This window comes from Lineus longissimus, chromosome 6, assembly GCF_910592395.1.
Source record: "Lineus longissimus chromosome 6, tnLinLong1.2, whole genome shotgun sequence".
Classification (NCBI taxonomy): Eukaryota; Metazoa; Nemertea; class Pilidiophora; order Heteronemertea; family Lineidae; genus Lineus; species Lineus longissimus.
In genome coordinates this window covers 13,590,447-13,611,519 of record NC_088313.1, presented here as the reverse complement: position 1 = coordinate 13,611,519, position 21,073 = coordinate 13,590,447, and the positions used below count along the sequence as shown (strand labels likewise).

At 42.9% G+C, this 21,073-nt stretch overlaps 1 protein-coding gene and 1 long non-coding RNA gene across 3 annotated transcripts; one reads left to right on the top strand and one right to left on the bottom strand.

Moving 5' to 3' along the window:
• Positions 1–7,602: 7,602 nt before the first annotated feature.
• Positions 7,603–12,332, bottom strand: LOC135488939 (uncharacterized). Its single transcript, XR_010447081.1, has 3 exons — positions 12,241–12,332; positions 11,764–11,956; positions 7,603–10,641 (listed from the first exon to the last, which is right to left on the bottom strand). It is a non-coding gene; the product is annotated as an uncharacterized LOC135488939 (long non-coding RNA).
• A 221-nt stretch (positions 12,333–12,553) lies between these two features.
• On the top strand, positions 12,554–20,150 carry LOC135489666 (LIM domain kinase 2-like). Of its 2 annotated transcripts, none has more exons than XM_064775118.1 (9): positions 12,554–12,644; positions 13,766–15,046; positions 15,818–15,919; positions 16,384–16,487; positions 16,946–17,097; positions 17,347–17,536; positions 17,754–17,894; positions 18,226–18,338; positions 18,918–20,150. In XM_064775118.1, the coding sequence occupies exons 2-9, from the start codon at positions 13,771–13,773 to the stop codon at positions 19,069–19,071; spliced, it is 2,232 nt and encodes a 743-aa protein (XP_064631188.1). In that variant the 5' UTR covers positions 12,554–12,644; positions 13,766–13,770; the 3' UTR covers positions 19,072–20,150. The 2 variants fall into 2 exon arrangements, with proteins under 2 accessions (XP_064631188.1, XP_064631187.1); XM_064775117.1 differs by lacking the exon at positions 12,554–12,644 and adding an exon at positions 13,336–13,438.
• The last annotated feature ends 923 nt before the right edge of the window (positions 20,151–21,073 follow it).

Sequence of the window (21,073 nt, the reverse complement as noted above, 5' to 3'; positions counted from 1 at the left end):
GACAAGCTTTTGACCTTTCTGAGGTTCCGAATTTCTCAGTCTTAATTCTTGATGCCAGGTACTGCCAATCTAACCTGCGGCATTTACTGTTAATTCTGTTGAAAAGTAGGTCAGTCCTACTGTAACGAATTCTTAATATCTCACACGCATGACCTTCACCTTTCACCCGAGCTGTGCATTAGTTATACCTAAAAACCCAATATCTCGTGCCGAAAGTCCCCCTTTCACACATATTTTTGAACACATATTTACATGTAGGCCCTCAGGTGATAACAATGGCTGCATTCGACTACCTGTTCTGGTTTCCAACTTTAAGTATAGCAATAACTGAGCACCAGGGAAATGCGTGCGAAACTCCGGAGTGCGTTACATGGTCTCCGTTCCGTCCTCAACTGTGGGGAAAAGGGAGTCGAATACAGTTCAGACCTGACGAAACTTAAATAGATATGTCAACTGCGGGTGATGAAAATCTCCAAGCATAACAACTGCACGCGCACACAACTTTGACAGTTTTCCAACGTGGATTGCTCAAAAGTCATTTTATAAGCTGGGACTGTACAACTGGGGCTTTGATCGCTGTCACATCCTTTATGGAACACCCAGTCAACACTCTACCGTACGTCAATATAATGCATTTCAAGAACAATCAAACAACCGTCACGAGATCAATAACTTGTTCAGTCTCCGTCAGGCGGCGCGGCTGGTATCACAACATCGCTGACGCAGCATCCGTGATCGACACTTCCTCCTCCTCCTCGTTGCAACAACCCAAGATTGCACGGAATCCGATTCTGATTTGTGACACTGACGTAATCAGGCAAGCGAGGTCGCCAACGAAGGAAAAAATGTACAGAACAATTCGAGCTCGCATGTGAGTGTGTTCTCGTATTAAGCCCTCGTCAAGGGCACGAAACTCAACAGGAATGGAAGTGCATACCGCGACAACTAAAATAACAGCCATCGCTACGCTCACGCAACACAGCGCAACATTCACAATAATCTTCCACCTTCTTGTGAATTTTGACGTCTCTGCACCCCAAATTCCATTGATAATGAATGCAGTTCCACTAGCCATTGCAACCATCACGAAATATTCCGTCTTCCAGCCCTTTATTCCAAACGTATACAGCCCCAGTCCGAATAAGCACACAAACGCCCCGCACATAACCTGCGTTATTGCGCCGAATCTGACCTTCTGTGAGGGGTAAATCACTGCGAACACATCATCAATAGATGCATAGTGCTCTTTGCCTTTGCCTGCCGCCCCAATGCCCCCGCCAGCGTTGGGCATGAGGTCCTTACGGAAGCGCCACTTTCTCATGATGAAGAAGATTATGAATTGGCAATGTGTCACGTCATGAAGAAGTTGGAGAAATCTTAGAGAAATCTGTAAAGATAAAGAAAATAGATTTGACATGTTTGACATGATCCCGTCTAAACGAATCGCTCTTCACCACATAGTCAAAGCGAAGTTCCTTTACCCAAAGGTAATCATGTAACTCCATCACATTATACCAATGTACCAGTTTTTACGTAGCTTTGTGACTAGCGTTATCGACGACCCTGGTACGCGACGGATGGGGTTACTAAGAAATCTCAAGAGGAAATAGTACGAATTTGGAAAGTGTGATGATAGCAAAACTTGATCGAGACCGTGATATGAATAAGGACAAATAATATGACCCAACTCAGGCCTTGCCTACAGATTCCCTTTGACTTCCGACAGTTGTTATATCTTCCTACGAAATAATCCCGTAAAAAAATCCCAGGATCAGCTGAGGTAATGAGGTCATATATTATCTCTTTCTCGTCAAAGCGAGGCGAATAAGTTCCGACCGACGATTTTCCCAAAGAGACTATCTTCGACTTGTCACTGATTATTTTTAACTTGTTGTAATTGCACCACCACGGACAGAAAATTCCTTAATAGGATGGGAAATCGGGGCCGAGGGAGCAAGTTATCTCAATTCCCGACAAGTTGGATACGAGATATTGATAAGGACGTTTTTGCTCATTACAACTGGTGCTAATCGCGGCAGAGTGTGTAAGATGCATCAGATTACGGTAGATAAGATATTTCGCTTTGGATGAAGATTCAGAGTTATATTGGGGCATCCTCTTTGCGCATGACCTGAACTTGATAACATCGTTCTGCCCCTGCTTGAATTGGCCGCCACTACCTCCGATTCCGAATGGGCTGAACTAGACCATTTCATAAGAATTTTAGGGCCTCTGGTCAGGCAAAAAATTGTGATATGGTTAAAGTGATACATTGCACAAACATTTTGGGTCAAAATGTTTTATTTCAAACAACCTGCGAGTTTTTCATTGTAACTGAATACGAATCTTTGGCCGCGGCAATTTTCAGTCTAATTACGCTTTGCGATTGAAATGTATAATGTACAGTGATAATACGACATGGAAGCCAATACTGGCAGAGGCGATATCCTTAAATATGATATCTGATTTGGAGGATGGTATTGGCGGGTAATCTCAAACACTAGTACAGTGGAACTATGGAATCTCCCTTAGTGGACACCTCTTCATTAAGGACAACCTCTCTATTAAGGACATAAGCTATACAAATTTGTGGTTTAGTACGAGACCACCAAGATTTTTGCATCTTATCAAGATTTAAAATCACATACGCTACATTTAACATGATTAAAGGGAGTATACGACCTTGAGGTTCAGGATGATGTAACCCTGACTCTCCGAGACGTTACTCCCAACCCCTTCCACCGCAACCTCACACCATTATCCAAATCTTGCCAATATTACACCCCATTATTCGACGTTAAGTTCATCATCGCAAGCCGTTGAAAGAGTCCGTTAGGATCGGTACTGTCTTGTACCAAAAATATGAACATGTCACACTTTCCTGTATAAAATCCTCCAGTTGAAATCTTTGGCTGGTCTGAATTCAATCAAAAGTCAAATTTTCATTACTGCCAATTTGAAATTACTGCATGTATTGAAAAATGTATGCATTACATCCACTTTACAAGTATAATCCATACTTAATTTTATGAACAGTAATATACATACACATGGCTATCGCTCAGTTATCCACCAGTTATCGCTCATACGGCACAGTTATGATAGATATAGAATTTTGTCCTTTACTGTTTCTCATTCGTTGCATTGTGCGTTTGTACACTATTTCTTAACGGCTGGTTGAACAAATATTGCATGTACCTGCCATAAAACGTTGTATTGTGAACGCACTAACACTAGCATTTATTCGAAATGCTACTGTATAAAGTAGGTCATCTTAACTCAATCTAATATTAGTATTATTGGTTGACATGAATTCACTTATTTCAAAACGACACGTTTTATCCGAATTGTATTAGCATTTATCATAATCTTATGTCGGCCCTCGCTTTAGCTGTATAAAAATTTGAATGTGTGCCTTAATGTGTTTTGTGTTCCTAACCTTAAGCGATATTTGGATATTACGCAGTAACAAACATGCATACTATTAAAGGGGAACTTTAGGCAGGGCCGGGCTGGGAATTCAACAGGCCATCTCCAACAGGCTACTGATATGCACGCTTAGAGGAATGAGTATTGGTTCGACTTCGTGATAAAGCTATACTCTTCGTAATCATGAAAAGTGCTGATTAACCGTAGTAGAGACACCCATTGACAACTTTGTGTAACTTAATCTGGCCAAACTATTTCCTACTTGTACATGTACCTATAGTCTCCCTTTAAATTCGCGCAAAAATGCTGGTGATGGTCAGGGTTATGGGAGCAGATGGTAGAATCATAAAGTCATAACTTTACCACGGTGGTAACGTTACCACGGCTGTAACGTTCTTAATTTATGATAGCATGTTCACATCTATGATACATGATAGCATGTTCACATTGCTATGGCCTTGCCTCTATGACCCTACTCGAACGCTACTGTCTTGTAGATAATGGATGACCTTTTGCCTTCATCCGCTACTCGACATTCAGACCGACTTGGGGTATTGCGTCTTTCGTCTTTAATACGGACGGAGTAGACGTAAATTCGATAATAAGCTACATTATGTACAGGCACTTGAAAATAAGAGCTATTGAGCTCCTATTTTCACGTGCTTGTGCATTTTATAGTGGTTGCAGGTGGGTGCTGGATCTTGCTCACGGGGCCCAAAATTTACTTGAATGATGTCTGGTGATGTGGGGAATAAAATAATGGGCCAAAACCATTTAAAAACGTCGCACGTTACATTTGGCTTCTCAGTCGCCATCTAAGATATTCAGCTGTAGGGCACTAAAAACAAAAGGAACAGTGTATATACAGCTACGTATACTTACCTCGCATGCTACATGTACGGATGAAGTACTCCAATCCTTTTGAACTTCCTCAAAGAAAATCGTTTTCTATCCGCTGAAAAAATACGAAAACGCTTTAACACATTCTACATGAGATTGTTGACAATGTTTATATGAAATCAATGAATGTGATGCAATTTGTGATGAATCTGTGATTTATTCGATTTCATATTGTATGTTAAACAAGGCATGACATCCAGACGACAGGTTGATGTTTATTTATTCCTTACATGTTAAATGGGTCTTGATCTCTCATATATATCTCATGAACGTGGCTACTTCAGTTTAGCGAAAGCTATCCAGAGTGCGACATGCCCAAGCACTTTCTCTTCATCTACGCTAGAAGGTACATAGCGGTAAGCCTGTAATTTCATCGTTGCTCTCTTCTTATTGCATCCCTTCTCTCAGCTGAATACCGGGTATATGAAAAACTCACTAACTTTTGTTTGCTGGTTGAACATGATATCCTAGTTAAAATGTTAGCAAAACATTCATCAACCTAGGACTTGACGCCTTATCGTTATTATGACCTATTGTATTATAATTATGTTCCAATGAAAAATTGATCATATTTAACGACCAATCTTGTTGGTCAATTACTGGCCTACGCGAGACAGACAGGTTTCCTGTTTCCAGTAAGAGCCGATGTAGGTGGATCTCATACACTGGCGATCGAGGTCCACATGACGGCAATTACCGAAAATCAGCGCTGATTCAAGTCAGTAGTGAGTTTTCTCTCTCCTGTTCCGAGAACTTATCCACCAAGAATGACCCTCTTATGTGTAGCGCGTCATCAATTGTTGGGCATGTGTTGGCGATCGATAAACCGGTTCCGTGAATCAGGCCTTGATACGTACGGGCAATTGCGCTAAATGCACAATTTTACAAAATAAACTGAGAAGAAACAATAATAAGTTGTTTGGCAAGACGAGAGAATATAGTGATGTCGACTGTGAAAATAATATTCCCGCCGGCCATGACAAATATAAAGCGCTGCACAAACAAGCGATTTTAGTCGCTGCGACATGTGACAGAGCCATGACAACATGAGAGTGATTGCAAATTTACCAATCGCCGGTCGCATCCAAACCACAATCGTCATGTTGTTATGGCTCCGTTGCAGGGGCTAAATCTTTCGTTAATTTGCGCGGCGCTTGAAGCAACTGGTGTGGGCGAGGTGAAGAATCCTCATGTGAGGAAACCAAAGGACAAAGGACACACTCTCTCCATCGCTCAGACTGAGATTTCTAGTAGGTTTACCCTACAACCCATTTTTATGAAGTCTCTGTTTTAGCGATCACAACATCGGCATAGGCGTGAACGTGATTAACTTGTACATAAAACGGCACTTTGAAACATATACTATCCATACTAGTAAATAAACGAACTAGAGTGAGAAAATACTTACCAAATTTACTGAATCCAATTCTTCTTAGCGTCTGATGTTCTGCCATCAAAAACGCATTCTAACCACGGAACGCATCCATTTATACCGCGGTTAAGACGCCAGCAATAAGCAAAGACACGCTTATGAAGACATATACTCCTCTTGAGATGTCGGCAAAATACACCAAAGATGAATTTATTTGTTTTTGAGGACCTGAGTTCTAGCGACCGACTGTGGTCGAAAAGCTGATACATGTAGTTCCGATCCCGGTAGTGGTTGCGCAAAGCTTATATTGTGACTTGACGCCAATCAATGACAACACCCCCAACGAGATGGCCCAGCAACAGTTTTATTAGTTTTTGGCTCAGCTTCGTCGCACACCAGACAACTGATAATGGATAATATGCCAATAACCTGATTTCGAGCCGGCGCACCGCAAACGAACGCTTTTTTCCATGCGATCATATTCGCACGCAACAAAATCGCTCTTCGCGTCGCGGAGTCATCGCAGGCGACAGGAATCGGTGATCGGTGATGTACTATCGAGTCTCACTAGTGTAGCATTGTCTTTCTTTGGACATGATACTTTAAACGGTGTAGCCCTAACCTGGCCGAGCCCTAGTTCAGTTGTTATCAGGAAATCGCCTCGTGTCAGTCATGTGTTCGATTTGTAAAGTGGTTTTACTGAGGCCTTACTCGAATCACCTAGGGTACGATTAGTGCATAAATGAGGCAATCTAAACGTTAGGAGGTCTACCTGGAGACGAGACAGACTGACATGGCCCCTGAATCCGAACAGTAAAAAGTGACTCAAAGTATACACAAAATGGACGTTTTTCATCGGGGAGAAGGGGAGGGGAAGAAAGTAGTTGATAACTGATTATGGAGATTGGGATTGGAACTTTTTTAGTTAGCAAAAACACAAAAAAATCAAAAACTGTACTAAAAAGAGAAAAACGATAGTCTGTCGTGCAGCATCGTTGATATTTTTAAAATAATCCTCAGTGCTCATAATGTAGTGTGTCGCCGGTGTAACCTCTGTGGTTTTTCTCCACATTCCAGTGTTCCCATACAATAGGCAGTTTTAGAGACCAAAATGGTTTCAATAGGAGGAAACACAGAAACCCGTGTCATCCATCTTTTGGCGTTTCCAAACAACAACGGGAAGTACCCAAAAACGTTACACCGAAACTCCGGCTTACCACAAATTGCCAAAACAAAACAACGATGTTTGATCCCTGCATTCCTCTGGATTCTCTCCATCAAACGAATCCCTTTCGCATTGAATACAGACCGGGCTGACCGAGTTGACTTAGAAAAGCCTACTCACCATAATGAAAAAAAGAAGGGATGGCTCTCAAGTCTATATTCCCCAGGGCACTTTCACCTGATCTCTCCCTACTGCGCATGTGGAGCTTCCAAAGCAGTATGAAAACTTTCATTTGATTGGTTGGCTTGAGTTGTTTATCACGGTCAACCAATCAAAACCGTTCTATGTATAGGTTTGAGTGTCCTGATGAAAACTAATGGACAATGGACAGATATTCATCCCTTTTCTTTTCATATAGAGAAAGGCAGATAGGCCTTAGTGAGTAGGCTTTTGAAACTCAATCAACGGACCAATCTCTCAATCAATCACACGACCCTCATCCTGAACTTCAGTGCCACACTCGGCACTAATGACCGAGCTCAGTAACGAGTGAGAGGGTAGCCTAATACCAATAGGCCCCGCGTGGTGGCGCTGAGGCGGCCACCGCCGGGGGGCCTAATTCTAAACGATTTCATTTTTGTTATCCTTTACTAAAATTTGGTCATGTTAGGATTTTCGGCGAGGAATAAGTTTTGGTGTTTTAACGGCGCAAATAAATTAGATTACACAAATTGGATTGTCAGTATGGACTAGCAGATTTAATTCAATGAAATATTCCATGTTTGAAAATCGACGACCAACCTCTGTAATATACGTTGTCGCTACGTATAAGCTACCTCTAGGAGGCCAGTGTGTAACCACTATTGGCCAGTTCCGGGCCACTCTCTGTGATGTAATCAAGAGAGTGGTTGAGTCACTCTAGTGAGAGGGAAGGTGGACGAGCTCAAGCCCTCGTCAATTTTCCTTAAGTTCATCAGCAGCGATGTTTGGCTGTGGGCCAAATTGAAAAAAAAGGAGCTTTGTTTTTGAATTCGTGTCAAAATATAAGAGGTTGGAGTAAAAATGTTATTATTGTTATTAGTAAAGGTGTTTCCTTCACATTACATAAAACAATTGCCCCTAAACCAGATACATGTATACTGAGTTTCCGCAAATCTCACGACTAGGAATTAGGAATTAAGAACTTATCATTACGAAGTAACTCGCGTTCCATTTTGCAGTCAGCTGTATCCGGTGTTATGTATTAGGAGTTTTAAAATGCTTTCGTCCAGTTCCGGTCTTGTTGAAAAATCAGACGCTGCAACAATGTAGACTAATTCGTAACGACTCAGCCAGTTCGTCACCACGAATTCAAAACTCGCTGCGACTAAGAGGTGAAAGAACGCTGGAACCCGAGTGACCCTTCTAATGTTAACGGACGTTGATAAGCCTAGAAACCAATGATCTTGTGGTCTCTTTCTCGGATAAATAGCAATTCGTTATTCGTAATTTGATATTCGTAAAATTTTCGGAAACTCGCTATTGACTTTAGTATCCAGAAAATCATAGCTCATGAATTCGATAGCAGGTGACAGCACTAAATGGAGCAGGTTTATGCCACCTAGTAGCCAGTAGTTGAATCAAAATTGCTAGCGTTAGTGTGGGATATCCCTGTGAATAAAGGCAGTATAGCCGACGTGCAACTCTTTTTGTGGAAATGTTTTTATTTTGCCATGCGATCACCTCATTTTACTATGATAAAGAATTTTTACTCTACCCCCGAAGACAACTTTTTGGAATGGCCCACGGTTTATGTCTAGAACGGTGATGATGATCGCAATGCAGGGATTTCGAGATCAGTGATAGAGTTAAAGTGGCAGGATACATTTTATACAGCAGTGCACAAAGTGAAATTACAAACAATATGAAAATAAAAATCTAGCAAAACAGTGGACGTGTTATAAAGCCTACATCGTTCCATAAACGCCGCGTAAACCTAGCACAGGCAAAAACAACTTGACTATGTAGAAGTGATGCGTAGTTTGACCATAACCATGCCTATAGAATCATCACACAGCCTCGGCCTTCCCGAAATCCAATATGGCAGTCAGTAGTGTACAGAGTATCCACCAGGTTATCCTTTAGCCTCCGCCGCGTGAACCTAGCACAGGCAAAAACAACTTGACTATGCAGAAGTGATGCGTAGTTTGACCATAACCATGCCTATAGAATCATCACACAGCCTCGGCCTTCCCGGAATCCAATATGGCAGTCAGTAGTGTACAGAGTATCCACCAGGTGTATCCTTTAGCCTCCGTGTGCAACGTGATGAAAGTGCATTCTAAAACACATTGGCTGCAATGTTTCATTTAATGGATCGTTTTGACTACAGAGGTTTCAGTGAGACTACCATAACCTCTTAGATTGGTATAAAATGTGTCAAAAGCAGATTCCCGGAGGATGGGTCTAAAATACATCAAGTTTGAGATTTCTAAATTAAAAATTGGTACCTCCACGTTTATAGATGCTCTACGTCCGTGCTACCTCACTGTCGGTACATGGTTGCCGCACCAAACTCCGCTCGGGTAGAGCTGGCATTTCAGCCAAAATTACGGCGGGTGTGGCTGTCATTTCGCGCAGAACTCTTGGCCAACATATTTTCTTCCTCAGTACACCCTTACGCTTTTGCGAAACCTGCCTAATGTTACCGAATTTCACGAAAGAGCGTCATGCACATTCTTATACATGTAGTTTATGCAAAATATCACAACTTCTTGTTACCCACTCGTGGCCGCTTCCAGCGTTGGGCAACAGTCATACATGATGATAATATTTGAGTAACAGTGATATGATGACACCAAAAAGGCCTACAATATCCTATTATAAGTATTAGTACAAATTGCGTATTCTTCCGTTTGATTTTCGAACTTATGGCACATTCCAAACGGAGGGAGCTTACATTTTATGCTATTAAAATCAGTATCCATTTCCTTCGGCTGGAGCATACGGTACGTGTTGTTGTCCGCCATTTGCAATCACGCCATTTTGTCCGGCATGGCTATGTTGCTGTTGTGCAACTCCTTGTGGAGGAACCATAAGCTGTGGCATCACTGACGTTCCCCCAAACTGCTGATTTGAATTCATCACAGGTTGCGGCAAGTAGACCACCATTATTTCCGGTCGCATATTACCTGCCATGCAGCATGTTGCCCGGCAACAAATGGTTGCTTGTAAACATGAGGCCATCATTTCCAGGACGCAACAGACGATGAGGACAATATGCGTTATGATACCGGTGTCGACCTCTTTCGGCGTGATTGATCTGTACATACGTTTAAAATGCAAGTCGATTCCTTCTGCAGAAGCGATGATGGAGACGCCAGCCGCTACCGCAGATACGATGGACAGAACCATACACGTGACGATGGCCCATGTTGCCTTCTGACGCGACGAGACCACACCGAATATCCCTGCCGCTACAAAGAGGGCGCCAGCGCCGATTCCCATTCCGGTAAAATAGAGGAACACTCTCATCGCAAGAATCACAATTCCGCACACCACCGCCATCGTTCCGAGAAAGATTTGGAGAATTCCTAGTTTTAGTGCCAATTTAGTCCGATAGGCGGGCCGGTATTGGTTGGAAATTTGTCCAACAGGTTGCGACCCATTGCTGTAACCTGGATAGCCAACCTGGGGTAGAGGGATGCTGGTTGGTTCATGTTGACCGTGGTCGTCTGTTGTCGATTCCTCTAAAGTTTGATACGTCGTCGTCATGGTAATGGAATGTTGTGTCACACTGGAAAGACAAAAGGATCGTTGCTGCGAGACCAAAGGTGTAGTTCGTTCGTGCACAACTGTTTACACTTGTTTACACCATCGGCGAATTCGTGTAACTTAACTGCCTCCTGCATACGACTTCATAGGCTACACATTGAAGCAAATTTGGCAACATGACGATGACGATGGTAACCACAGTGGAGTTTGGGATCGAGTATTTGCCATTAAAATGGGAAAACAACCCGGAAATAAATATCTTTCATCATTTCCACACTCTTACCCCTAGTTTGTAACTGAGAGCGAGGGTGTGGTGCCCTGACCGCACCCTCTTTGAATACCCTCGCGCCAATCTCCGTCACAGAGTTCTCCAGTCATTTAGTTGTTGTCGGAGGGTGAGATTGGTTGAGATCCTGCGCCACAGAAGTACAAATTAGAAAAATGGCCGTGGAGGTTGTTTTATGCTGCGTAGTAGTTTTGGTTGACGTGATCAGGGTAAACGATTATTTCCGAAATTTGCCGATATATGCCGAGTCGAGGTTGATGGTATCGATCGCTGCAGGACAAGAGAAGAATTCCACACCCACCCGTAGATGTGCCAGCCAGACGATCGATACGGCATCAGCGCCCTATTCGGCGGTTACCATGGCAACTAATAAAATTCAATTCATTTGTATGTATGAGCTGTCATCTGGCGAATGTGGCACTCTGCATCAATAACGCCAGGTAACACATGCTTCATGTATTTAATACATACCGGTACCTTGTGTTACACTTCAACATGTTGACAAATAAATGCATGCCCTGCGGTGCCATAATTGACATCAACACTAAGTCCTATATTTAAGATATCTTTATTGTGTCAAAACTGCGTCATGTTTCATTTAGCGGAAGACCATTTCTCAACACCATCTCTAAATTTCAAAAATGCCGTCTGTTGTACAAATACATGCCAAATTTCTTCAACTACGGCACGGTTGGGCTACAAGAATGCATTGAATGCGAACGGTCTAGGCCTTCATACACCATCAAAAATATAAAATCTTCCAATATTGTCGCATTGACCATTGGCCATTACATCCGAAGATGAAGACAACGGCATGACGAGATATATTAACAATAGACGATGATATGTGATACGTACCGTTACTTGATTTCCAGCCTGTCGAAACCTCAAAACTTGGGCCGAAAATAGGCTCCTGTTAGGCAACTGACACCATTGTGCTTCTCCTGTTTTCAGCGGCCATTTCGTTGCATCCGTAAATGTCAGATTATGCCAACCTCGCAACCAATGCTGCAGAGATCGCGTTGCCATGGCAAGCTGGCGAATCGTTAACCTTGCAATCAATGAATTAGAAATGACAATGGCGAAGTAGGCCTACTGACAGTCTGCAGGAGACTCGAAAGAGCATTTTTTAATTAATGATCGACAAAACTGTGCGGCGTATTTTCAAGTAACGCAAAATTGAAGAAAAAAGACATTACTAATGTGTTGATTTCTCCACGGGCTGACTTATACGTATACTTCTATAAGTCCGGAGTCAGGATACGATTTGATTTTGGCGGGAAGCGCAATTTCTGGCTGGAATGCAAGTACAAAGCTAAATATCAAGTAACGAACCTTGAACCCAACGGCACTTCCTTTTTCCCGTATAAATGTCATCAAACAAACACCAGTCCTTTGCTCAGACCACTGACGACCTCATTTTCACGCAATCAGTAAATACCGAAAGGAAACTAGAATCAATTGTGCATTCGTGGTCGAGATAGTGTAAGGTCTGACAATATTAGGGCATTTCACTCGATACGTACTTACTCTGCGTAAGGAGAAGTCGTGTTGTAGGCCCCGATACTAATAAGACCAGGATGTTAACTTTTGGGAATCCCAAAATCGAAATTTGAAAAAGCATACACTTGCCTAACACAAAATGAAAAGATTTTACAGTACATGCAGATCGAGTAGCATGAAAGGAGGACTTTAAGCCAATACTGAATAAAATTCCCAACTTCTGTTTTAGCCTTCGTGTAAGTACATTGTACACACATGTACATATTCCTATTTAATCACTTTTCGATCTGGTGGTTTCGACAGAGCCAGAGTCTTTCTCTTTGAAAGACTCTGACAGAGCCAAGTTCACCGTACGATTTTCTCGATGGCGTCACTCTTTAGAGGAAAATGTTACACTATAAAGTGTTGTGAAGTTTACACTTGTCACTGAGAGACGTGGAGTGAAGCAACCACTCTGTTGTGGAGGTCGATTTTTACATATGAATTTTCGCTGAACTAAATCTGCAAAAAGGTTTCATAATAGTTGCATGTTTTATTCATGGAACTATGCGATCATTATCGTACATTACTGCAGTCAACAAATAGTAACAGTTTACAGCCTTTTTTCCTGTGGGATCTATCATACACTGAGAAATGTTCAGTTTATTACCGTGCCTCGACAAAATCTTGTGGTGGATAACCGAAAAATGATCTAGTTATGAATTAGCCCCCGCAATGGCATATTTAGCGCCACCACGTGGGGCCTAATGGTAGTAGGCTATGAGATGCGACGTCACTCGCAATTGGCCAGCGGTATAACGGACGACCAAAGTGATTGAAATTGGCCAAAAGCAGCGTGATTATTCGTTCCTTTCATTTTGATATAGGCCAAAGTCATTACCTATCAGTCTAACTGATGGGTAATCATAATGATGACCTGCATATATAAGTATACAAAATAGAGCATATATGTGGCAAAACATGACAATTATTATGCAGAGAGGAGCTTGATGATCAAAGTAGCTGTAATTGTGAAACAAGACTAACTAAGGTAAGAGTTATAAATGTATATCCATTCGGCCCTTACTTACTTACTGATATACAGTGAGGTTCTCCTCGTGCCTGGAGGGCACATAAGGCCTCAATCAGCAGTTTCCACCCTGTTCGGTCAGCAGCCTGTCTGTGGATATTTCCCCATGTCCGACCAAGCCGCTTCAAATCCTTCTCTACCATACCCTGCTAAATATAAAGTATAGATTGATGAGAGAACCCTTGGTGGTCCAGATGTTTGTCGTAATGAGCTTTGTAATAGATTCATCAAACTCTTAATTGAAAATGATCTCTCTTCTCACTCAAAGTTTCTCTTTACGTTTTTCAGTAAGAATGGCTACCAAAGCAGCAAGCAGATGCATAAAATGCAACGCATGCGCAGACCAGGCAACCGATGACAATGTAGCTGACACTGTCAACAAACTTCACAGATACGGCATATGCGGTCACGTGATGTGCTTAGATTGTATCAAGTCAGTGGGGATTGATGTTTCTTCATCCCAGTATGAAATCGCTACATCGAACGAGCAGGAGTCTAATCCCAATGACGCATGTCCTGATTCAAGGGCCACCGATGAGCCCAGTGTCAACCTGAGGCGAATTCCCACCAATGCAGACTGCCCTGTCTGTCAAAAGCATGCCCTCCTGTTCCCAAGCCCGGGAAACGAAAACCACTTCCCATCATACCTAAAGAAATTCTCGATCGTGAAAAAGGCTATGGAGCAACAAGTACCGAAGCTTTGCGATAACTGCAAGGAACTAGCCGCGACCCCGACCAGCCAATGTATTGACTGCGAAACGTATCTTTGCGACAAGTGCTGCAATTCCCATGGGACCGGTAAGGAGTTTCAACATCGTCTCTTTAAATTGAAGGAACTTGAAATGGGATCGCTATTTAAACCCTTAGGTATGAAACTCGTTTCAGTGAAAGATCCTACTCTCTGTCAAAGGCATTACGGGACATTGCTCAGTGCGTGGTGTTATACGTGCGGAAAAGCGCTGTGTTTACAGTGCAAACGTCACCACATTGACCACCAGATGGGACCAATCGAGAACCATCTGAAAAATGCTGATGATGCGATCAAAGAAAGTCGCGCTGCAGCGGAAAATCTATTCGGTAAGCTCTTACACGCCGAATCAACTCATGCAGTCAAGAAGGTGTCCGTAGAGAGCCTTTCTGCAAATGTCAAATCGGCCATCTTGAAAATTGCGGAGGAGAGGAAAAGGGCAATTGATGAGGACGCGGGGAAACTTGTTCAGGCAGTTGAACAATTTGTTGATGAGTTCAACGCAACCAGCGGAATGTTGACAGAAATGACTGAATGTGAGAAAACTTCTTTTCATATGTGGAATAAGATCTACGACGCCATGAGTACAGAGACTGGCGATATAAAAGACGAGTACCTGTTGGACTTTCACGAATTTCTCGCGGCAAATGATGACGTCATTAAGGGCCAGAAGGAAGTTGTCAATCAAATCGCTGAGGGGTTTGAGACGCTGCTTGAGAGATTTATCGAGTTCGAAGAAAATGATGTGGTACCTGGAAACCAGGTTGGAAGCATCAGTCAGCCGGTGACGTCTTCCGCTAGTCAGCCAGCGTCGGCATCGGGTAAGTACTATCAGGTTGCATAATGTAGAATCATTACCAGTAAGCGGTAGTCTTCTTCCTCTTCTCCTCCAGCGTTCACTCTGCATATGAAGGTGTTCTTTCTCTTGGGATTGTTCCTCCCCCAAATGCAGGGTGAGCGTTTTTACGTGACATTACGGTCAGGTGCCAATAGGGATTATTGGCTTGGTGACTTTATATTCGGCCAGAGGTAGAGTTGCAAGGTACACAATGTTTCAAACTCGGTGGGGTATTTTTCTTGCCTTGGCTAAAACACCAGGACCCCCGGTTTCAAGACGCATTCGAAGGACGAAGCAATTTATAGGTTAAGAGTTTTTACACAAAGACGACTCTAGCGTGGGACAAGCCATGAACATACACATTACCGGGTTTACGGCAAAGATCCCGAGGAATCATGCTGTGACGAAGACGACGACGACGATGATCAAGGCAGGTAAATGTAATTACCATGGTTATGATAAAGATGTGGAGAATGTTTCAACGGCTACATAAATTAAATGCCAGTTGTACGGTAGAACAAGATTTTGACTATCCCTGGTAAGCATCAAGTATTGATGAGAAGCTCTGAATCAAAGGAACGAAAACCTGAGGACATCAGGGTGGCCTGCTCTCCCATTACTAGCTCCACCATGTTACAAACTATGATGAAGGAGTTTTGGGACGAAAACAAATACACCCTATGCACCCATGATAGGAAAGACCTGACCCATCAAAGTTCCAAGCAGCGTATTTTATTCCACTCCTCTTTTCCAGACGAAACATGCTCCTCTCCTCCGGTTAGCAGCACATTTGATGATCTTGATCAAGGCCTGTTCAACATTGAAGAAACAGAACTTTGGCATAGTCAGAAAATAGGTATAAATACATCAATAAAGTGTGGCATTGAGGACATAAAGACCCCTCATGGAATACCAGTCGCAGCACTTGGAGCCTGATACCACTCATTGGCCAAAATAGTACAGGAAATACATGCATAACCCAAAAACAGGAAATAGTGAAAAAATGTTGGATTTTTGGCATATTTTGATCAATAACATCCTATCATCGGATCATAAAAATCCTTATGATTTGAATGTAAATCAACGGCTACCGTTCATGTCAGCTCACATCTCGGGAAACACCAATAGGAAAGCTATGAATGTAAGCTTATGATGCATGTGAGTAGGACCTGCTCGAGTTTATGATAACGAAACGGCTCCCTCCGGACCCCCACACCAGGGACACTACAAATGTCATCTGCACTTTCCGACAATTTATTTCCCAGTGTCGACAGTGTTTATTGAGTCAATGTTTTTAGTAATGTAACCACATCTTTGCAGACAAGGGTCCCTCCTTTACAATCTACAAAGGGGTGTACAAGACCCAGGGCATCAATCTGCCGGTCGCAATCAAGGAATTGGATGAAGAGGCCAGCAAGTCTGAGGTGAGGCGTCGTGTGGCCTACGGGGGGGGGGGGGGGGGGGGGGCGGGCGGACTCGCCTTGGTGCAATCAGTGTGGTGGTTTCACGCCTTCAGCGGTAGTGCAATCATTGGAGCATTTTTTAAGTCAGTGAGCCTTTTCCGACTTTAACAGGGAGGTCAAAAAAGATATTTCTTCCTTCAAATGTATAATCTGCCTTTTCTTTGCACCTCTGGCTTTTTGCGTATCCCTCGGCATGTAAGCAGATACTTTGTAGCACTCGGTAGAGAATTTTAACACAGCTCTGTAATCCTGGAGAGGACCCCCATCCATTGCCCGATTGTAAAACTTCGAAGCCCCCCCCGGGCGGGGGAAATGCCCGGCCATTTAGATACCGGCAGAGAATGGTTGATGTATGAGACTAGCTAGGCAGGATTTATCTCGAAACTAAATTTTTGTAAATCTCCATATTTTGTTTTTAGTTGGACTCTTTCATCAATGAAGCTAAGACGTTGCGTGACCTTGACCACAAGAACATAGTCAAGCTAGTGGGCGTCTGTCGGTCAAACACGCTGTTTTTGGTGACGGAATTGGCGTCCTTGGGTTCAATGGGAAAATATCTCAAGTCTCACCCGTAAGTGAAAGCACTCTGAAGTTGCCCTTTTGATTCCACAGCGGGACACTAACTACTTTTAAAGCAGTTTTGGCCTTCTCCAATCCTTTGGTAAGTTCGAAGGAGGGGGCATGCTCAGAAAGCCAGACAACAATTTTATAGACGGATCATTTGAAGGGCTAACAAAAATACTTATATCTTCAGTTATAAGGGCAGTAATTGAAATGATTTGAAACTAGACTCACGATCCCTGTGTAATTCCTTCACCAGTTTGACCCCGCTGATCGACCTCTACGAGCTCCTCCACCAAGTGACCGAGGGCATGAAGTACCTCGAGAGCCTCCACATCATCCATCGCTGCCTCACCGCCCGGACCATCTATCTGGATACACCCCGGCACGCGAGAATTGGCTCGTTCGGGTTGGCCAAACGTCTTGACAACCAGGAGAATTTCTTTACGGTTAGTGTTTCAAGAGGATGGGAGGACGACTTCTCCAAGCATGCATGGGTCTTTCGTCCAGATCACTGATCCTTACTATGCCGCAAACTCGAAGAAGTGCCGTCGTAATTTCAATGTGGCAACTTGTAAAGAAAGAAAGTGCCTACACCTCTGAAATTACGAAGGACCAATTTTACACCAGCCAACTTGTTTGATTGTTGGTTTTTTTTAATTCTAGGAGAAAGCGACTCGTCGGTACCCGCTGAAGTGGTACCCTCCAGAATCTGTTTACAAGTTTGAGTTTGATGCAAAGTGCGACGTATGGAGTTATGGGGTCGTCATGTGGGAAGTTTTCAGCTATGGTATTAAGCCTTATAAGGTAAGCAGGGAATAGGTTTAGGGACGAGCTCGATTGGAGACACCTTTTCCAAGGGGAGGGGGGCAAGCACTCCTATAACTTCGGCTCTGCTGTATGTCGTCCAATTTCATCATGTACATGTATAGCTGTTACGTGATAAGAACGCGGAAATGTATGTAGTTTAGGTTATGACCAAGATTACCCCGAACTTGCGACAAACATCACTGGTTCTGGCTCTTAAAAAATATAGAAGATTTCCCAATTTTTCATCTCAACTTCTGCTAACCTGAGGTTCGTGTCGGTTCCTGTCCGAGTTGACAATGAACTCAAACGAGATTTTTTTTCATTTGAGAATATGAAAGGGCCCGAGATCCTTACCATGTTAGATATCGGGGAGAGACTCTATCGGCCCGACCGGTGTCCTAAACCAGCCTACGACGTCATGCGACTGTGTTGGGCCGCCAGGTAAGTGGCTATGAAAGGACCCGTCGAGATTCGTACTATGTGCGTGGGATATCAGGACTGACGGGCTATGCCTATGACATCATGAGTCTACTAGTCCGCAAGGTATATAGGTGAAACCACACTGTAGAGCTGTCTTTGCCAGATCCTTGCCACTTCATGATCAGAAACCCTCTGTGGAAACTACACTGTGAAGCGCTTTCAGAGAAAATCTCTTGTGAGCAGAAAAAGCGCAGAAGAAAAGCAACAAACATATACTTTTGGTAAGCGCACACACATTATAATCGGGTATCAGAGAAACTAAAGGTCGCACCATTTATTTTTGGTGTGTGCACTTATCATTATTTTCTAGTAAAGAAAAGAAGTCCAGTCGCACTTGAATCATACCATGCATGTCTCTAATGACGAAATGGTAAAGTTCCGCAGACGCCTCCAGACTAAAGTAGTTGCGCAAATCACGCATGAAGACAGGAAAGTTTCGTCTTTGCCTCAGTGGTGCTGCCACCAGACGGACGTTAAGGTTGTAATGCTGTCCCAGCAATCGAACATATTAATTCAAATTGTGCCTTTCTTTGTTTGCAGTAGGGGTGAAAGGCCAACATTTGAACGTCTTGAGATAGAAATCAAGGAGATTCTCAAGAACGAAATAAGTGACAAAACATCAGAGGTCTATGTGCTCTATGATCCTCAGCAAGATGAAACTGAAGCTGGACAGAGGGAAACGAGGACCATGTGACGAGATAGAGACTGATACACTCCTAAGTCAGTGGCTAAGGTCAAACGAAAGACTTTCCTCACGTCACTTGTTACATCTCGAACATCTCTTTCAACCACTGCGTATGAGTGTGTAAAAATCGGACATCAGTGATACAAAAAATAAATATCACGTTTGGGAACTAAGAGGAGACACCTGTTACGGGGTTAGGATCCAGACAGTTGTGGGGAATAACAGTATGAAAAGGACAGCTTCATTCATGTTTCACGTTCCACTCCACCAGAGTATTCAAAATTATCATCAAAATCGTTTTGAATACTGAAACCAGATTTGTTGAACTGTGCTTTAGATCCATGGTCTGAACAATTCAACTAGCTATACCAGATTCACCAGATAATTCTTCAAGTAACGCAATGAGTTTGATGAGAAATGCAGTGCACGCTCCCTCTTCTCCCAGTTCCTAGATCCACCGGCCCTCTTATCCCATCATCTTATACCATTATCAATATTATCAATGAAGAAAACCTCCTCAACTGAACAAAACAATGAGGAGCTCAATTCATGGCGGCGGCAGCAGTCAGCGATGCAACACGAAAACAATTTAAACTCGAATCAATTTCATCAACAAGAAAAACTGTGTTGTATTTGACCAGTAAATATCGCTGCGACATTTTGGTAACGAAAAATGTCATCGAAAGTGGTAAGATAACTAATCTCGGCGACATGTCACGAACTCGAAGGTAATGTCATTATTGACACGGAACAAAAACGAAACATCTTTATTTTTTAAATATTACGCAGTTGGCATATGGCGGCTTATTTCTTTCTAACACACCGTTCTAGCTATCATTGGATCGGGTCGGATCTTTAATAGAATTGGCTGATCCTTGCCCGGTCGTTGGGTGTCACTGATTTATAAAGGCCCAGGGCTTGCAACGTTTCTTTGTTAAAGGCCTACACCGTTCGTAAAAATTTTTGAATTTGAAATTGAATTTAAAAATGTCCAATTTCAACATTACCGTTGTTTAGACTGATATACAAATGTTTAAACAAATTCGTATTCATGATAACTGCACGACAGCATTGTGTATTAGTGGATTTCTATTTAACTGGACCACAAGTAATTACGAACGGTGTACCCCTTCAATAAAGATATTCTGCCATACGGAAATTCTCTTCCGTTTTTCTTTCAATGAGATCTAGCCATCAGGTCATGATCATGCCGATCTACCGTGGTTGTGCGCATTTCCAATCCTTCACCGCCGATAAACTCCCCCCCCCCCGATCGGCCGTCAGAACGGCTGTTACTTCATTATTGGTAGGCTCAATGCATTACCTTCCTTTCCCACACGTCCATGTCGCGACAACACTAGCATTAAACTCTAGGTTGTTGCACAAGACACGCACTGAAAGCCGTCGTAGTGGAAGACCAGGACGTGTTAACGGTTCCAGGGATGCTGGCCTGACACAAATGCACTATGCGTGTTATAATAGAAGAAAGGTAACCAGATGATAATGCGAGGTTGGCAATATCAATTCAGGCCGTCGTTCAATCACTTTGTGTGTCGAACAAATTCATTGGCCACCCGTTTATGAGTGTGTCTGACAGATTTCACACCCTATTGGGTTGGCGGTAAAAGTAGGAGACTTTAGGATTGACATTCACTGCCGGTAATTCGGCATGGGGCAAGATCAACGTTCGAATAATGCCTTGGCGTTAGTCCTCTTTCAACAGGTAGTAAAAACACTCATTCCTATCAAAGAATGATCAATACCTATTGAGGATATCAAGCCGCACGAACTGCATCAATAATAGTTCCGCATTTTGTATCCGGTTGCGCATGCGCATGAGTAAGAGATTCATCTACATGCGTATCAGGATAAGAAAAATGGCAGTTGGCAATTTGAAGTGTTCTTTCAGAAAGGATATGAAGAGCATGGACTCGGAACAAAAATTGTTGAACATTATCTTAACTAGCTGCCCCATTTCACCGCCAGGCAGAAGTTCATCACCTCCATTGCT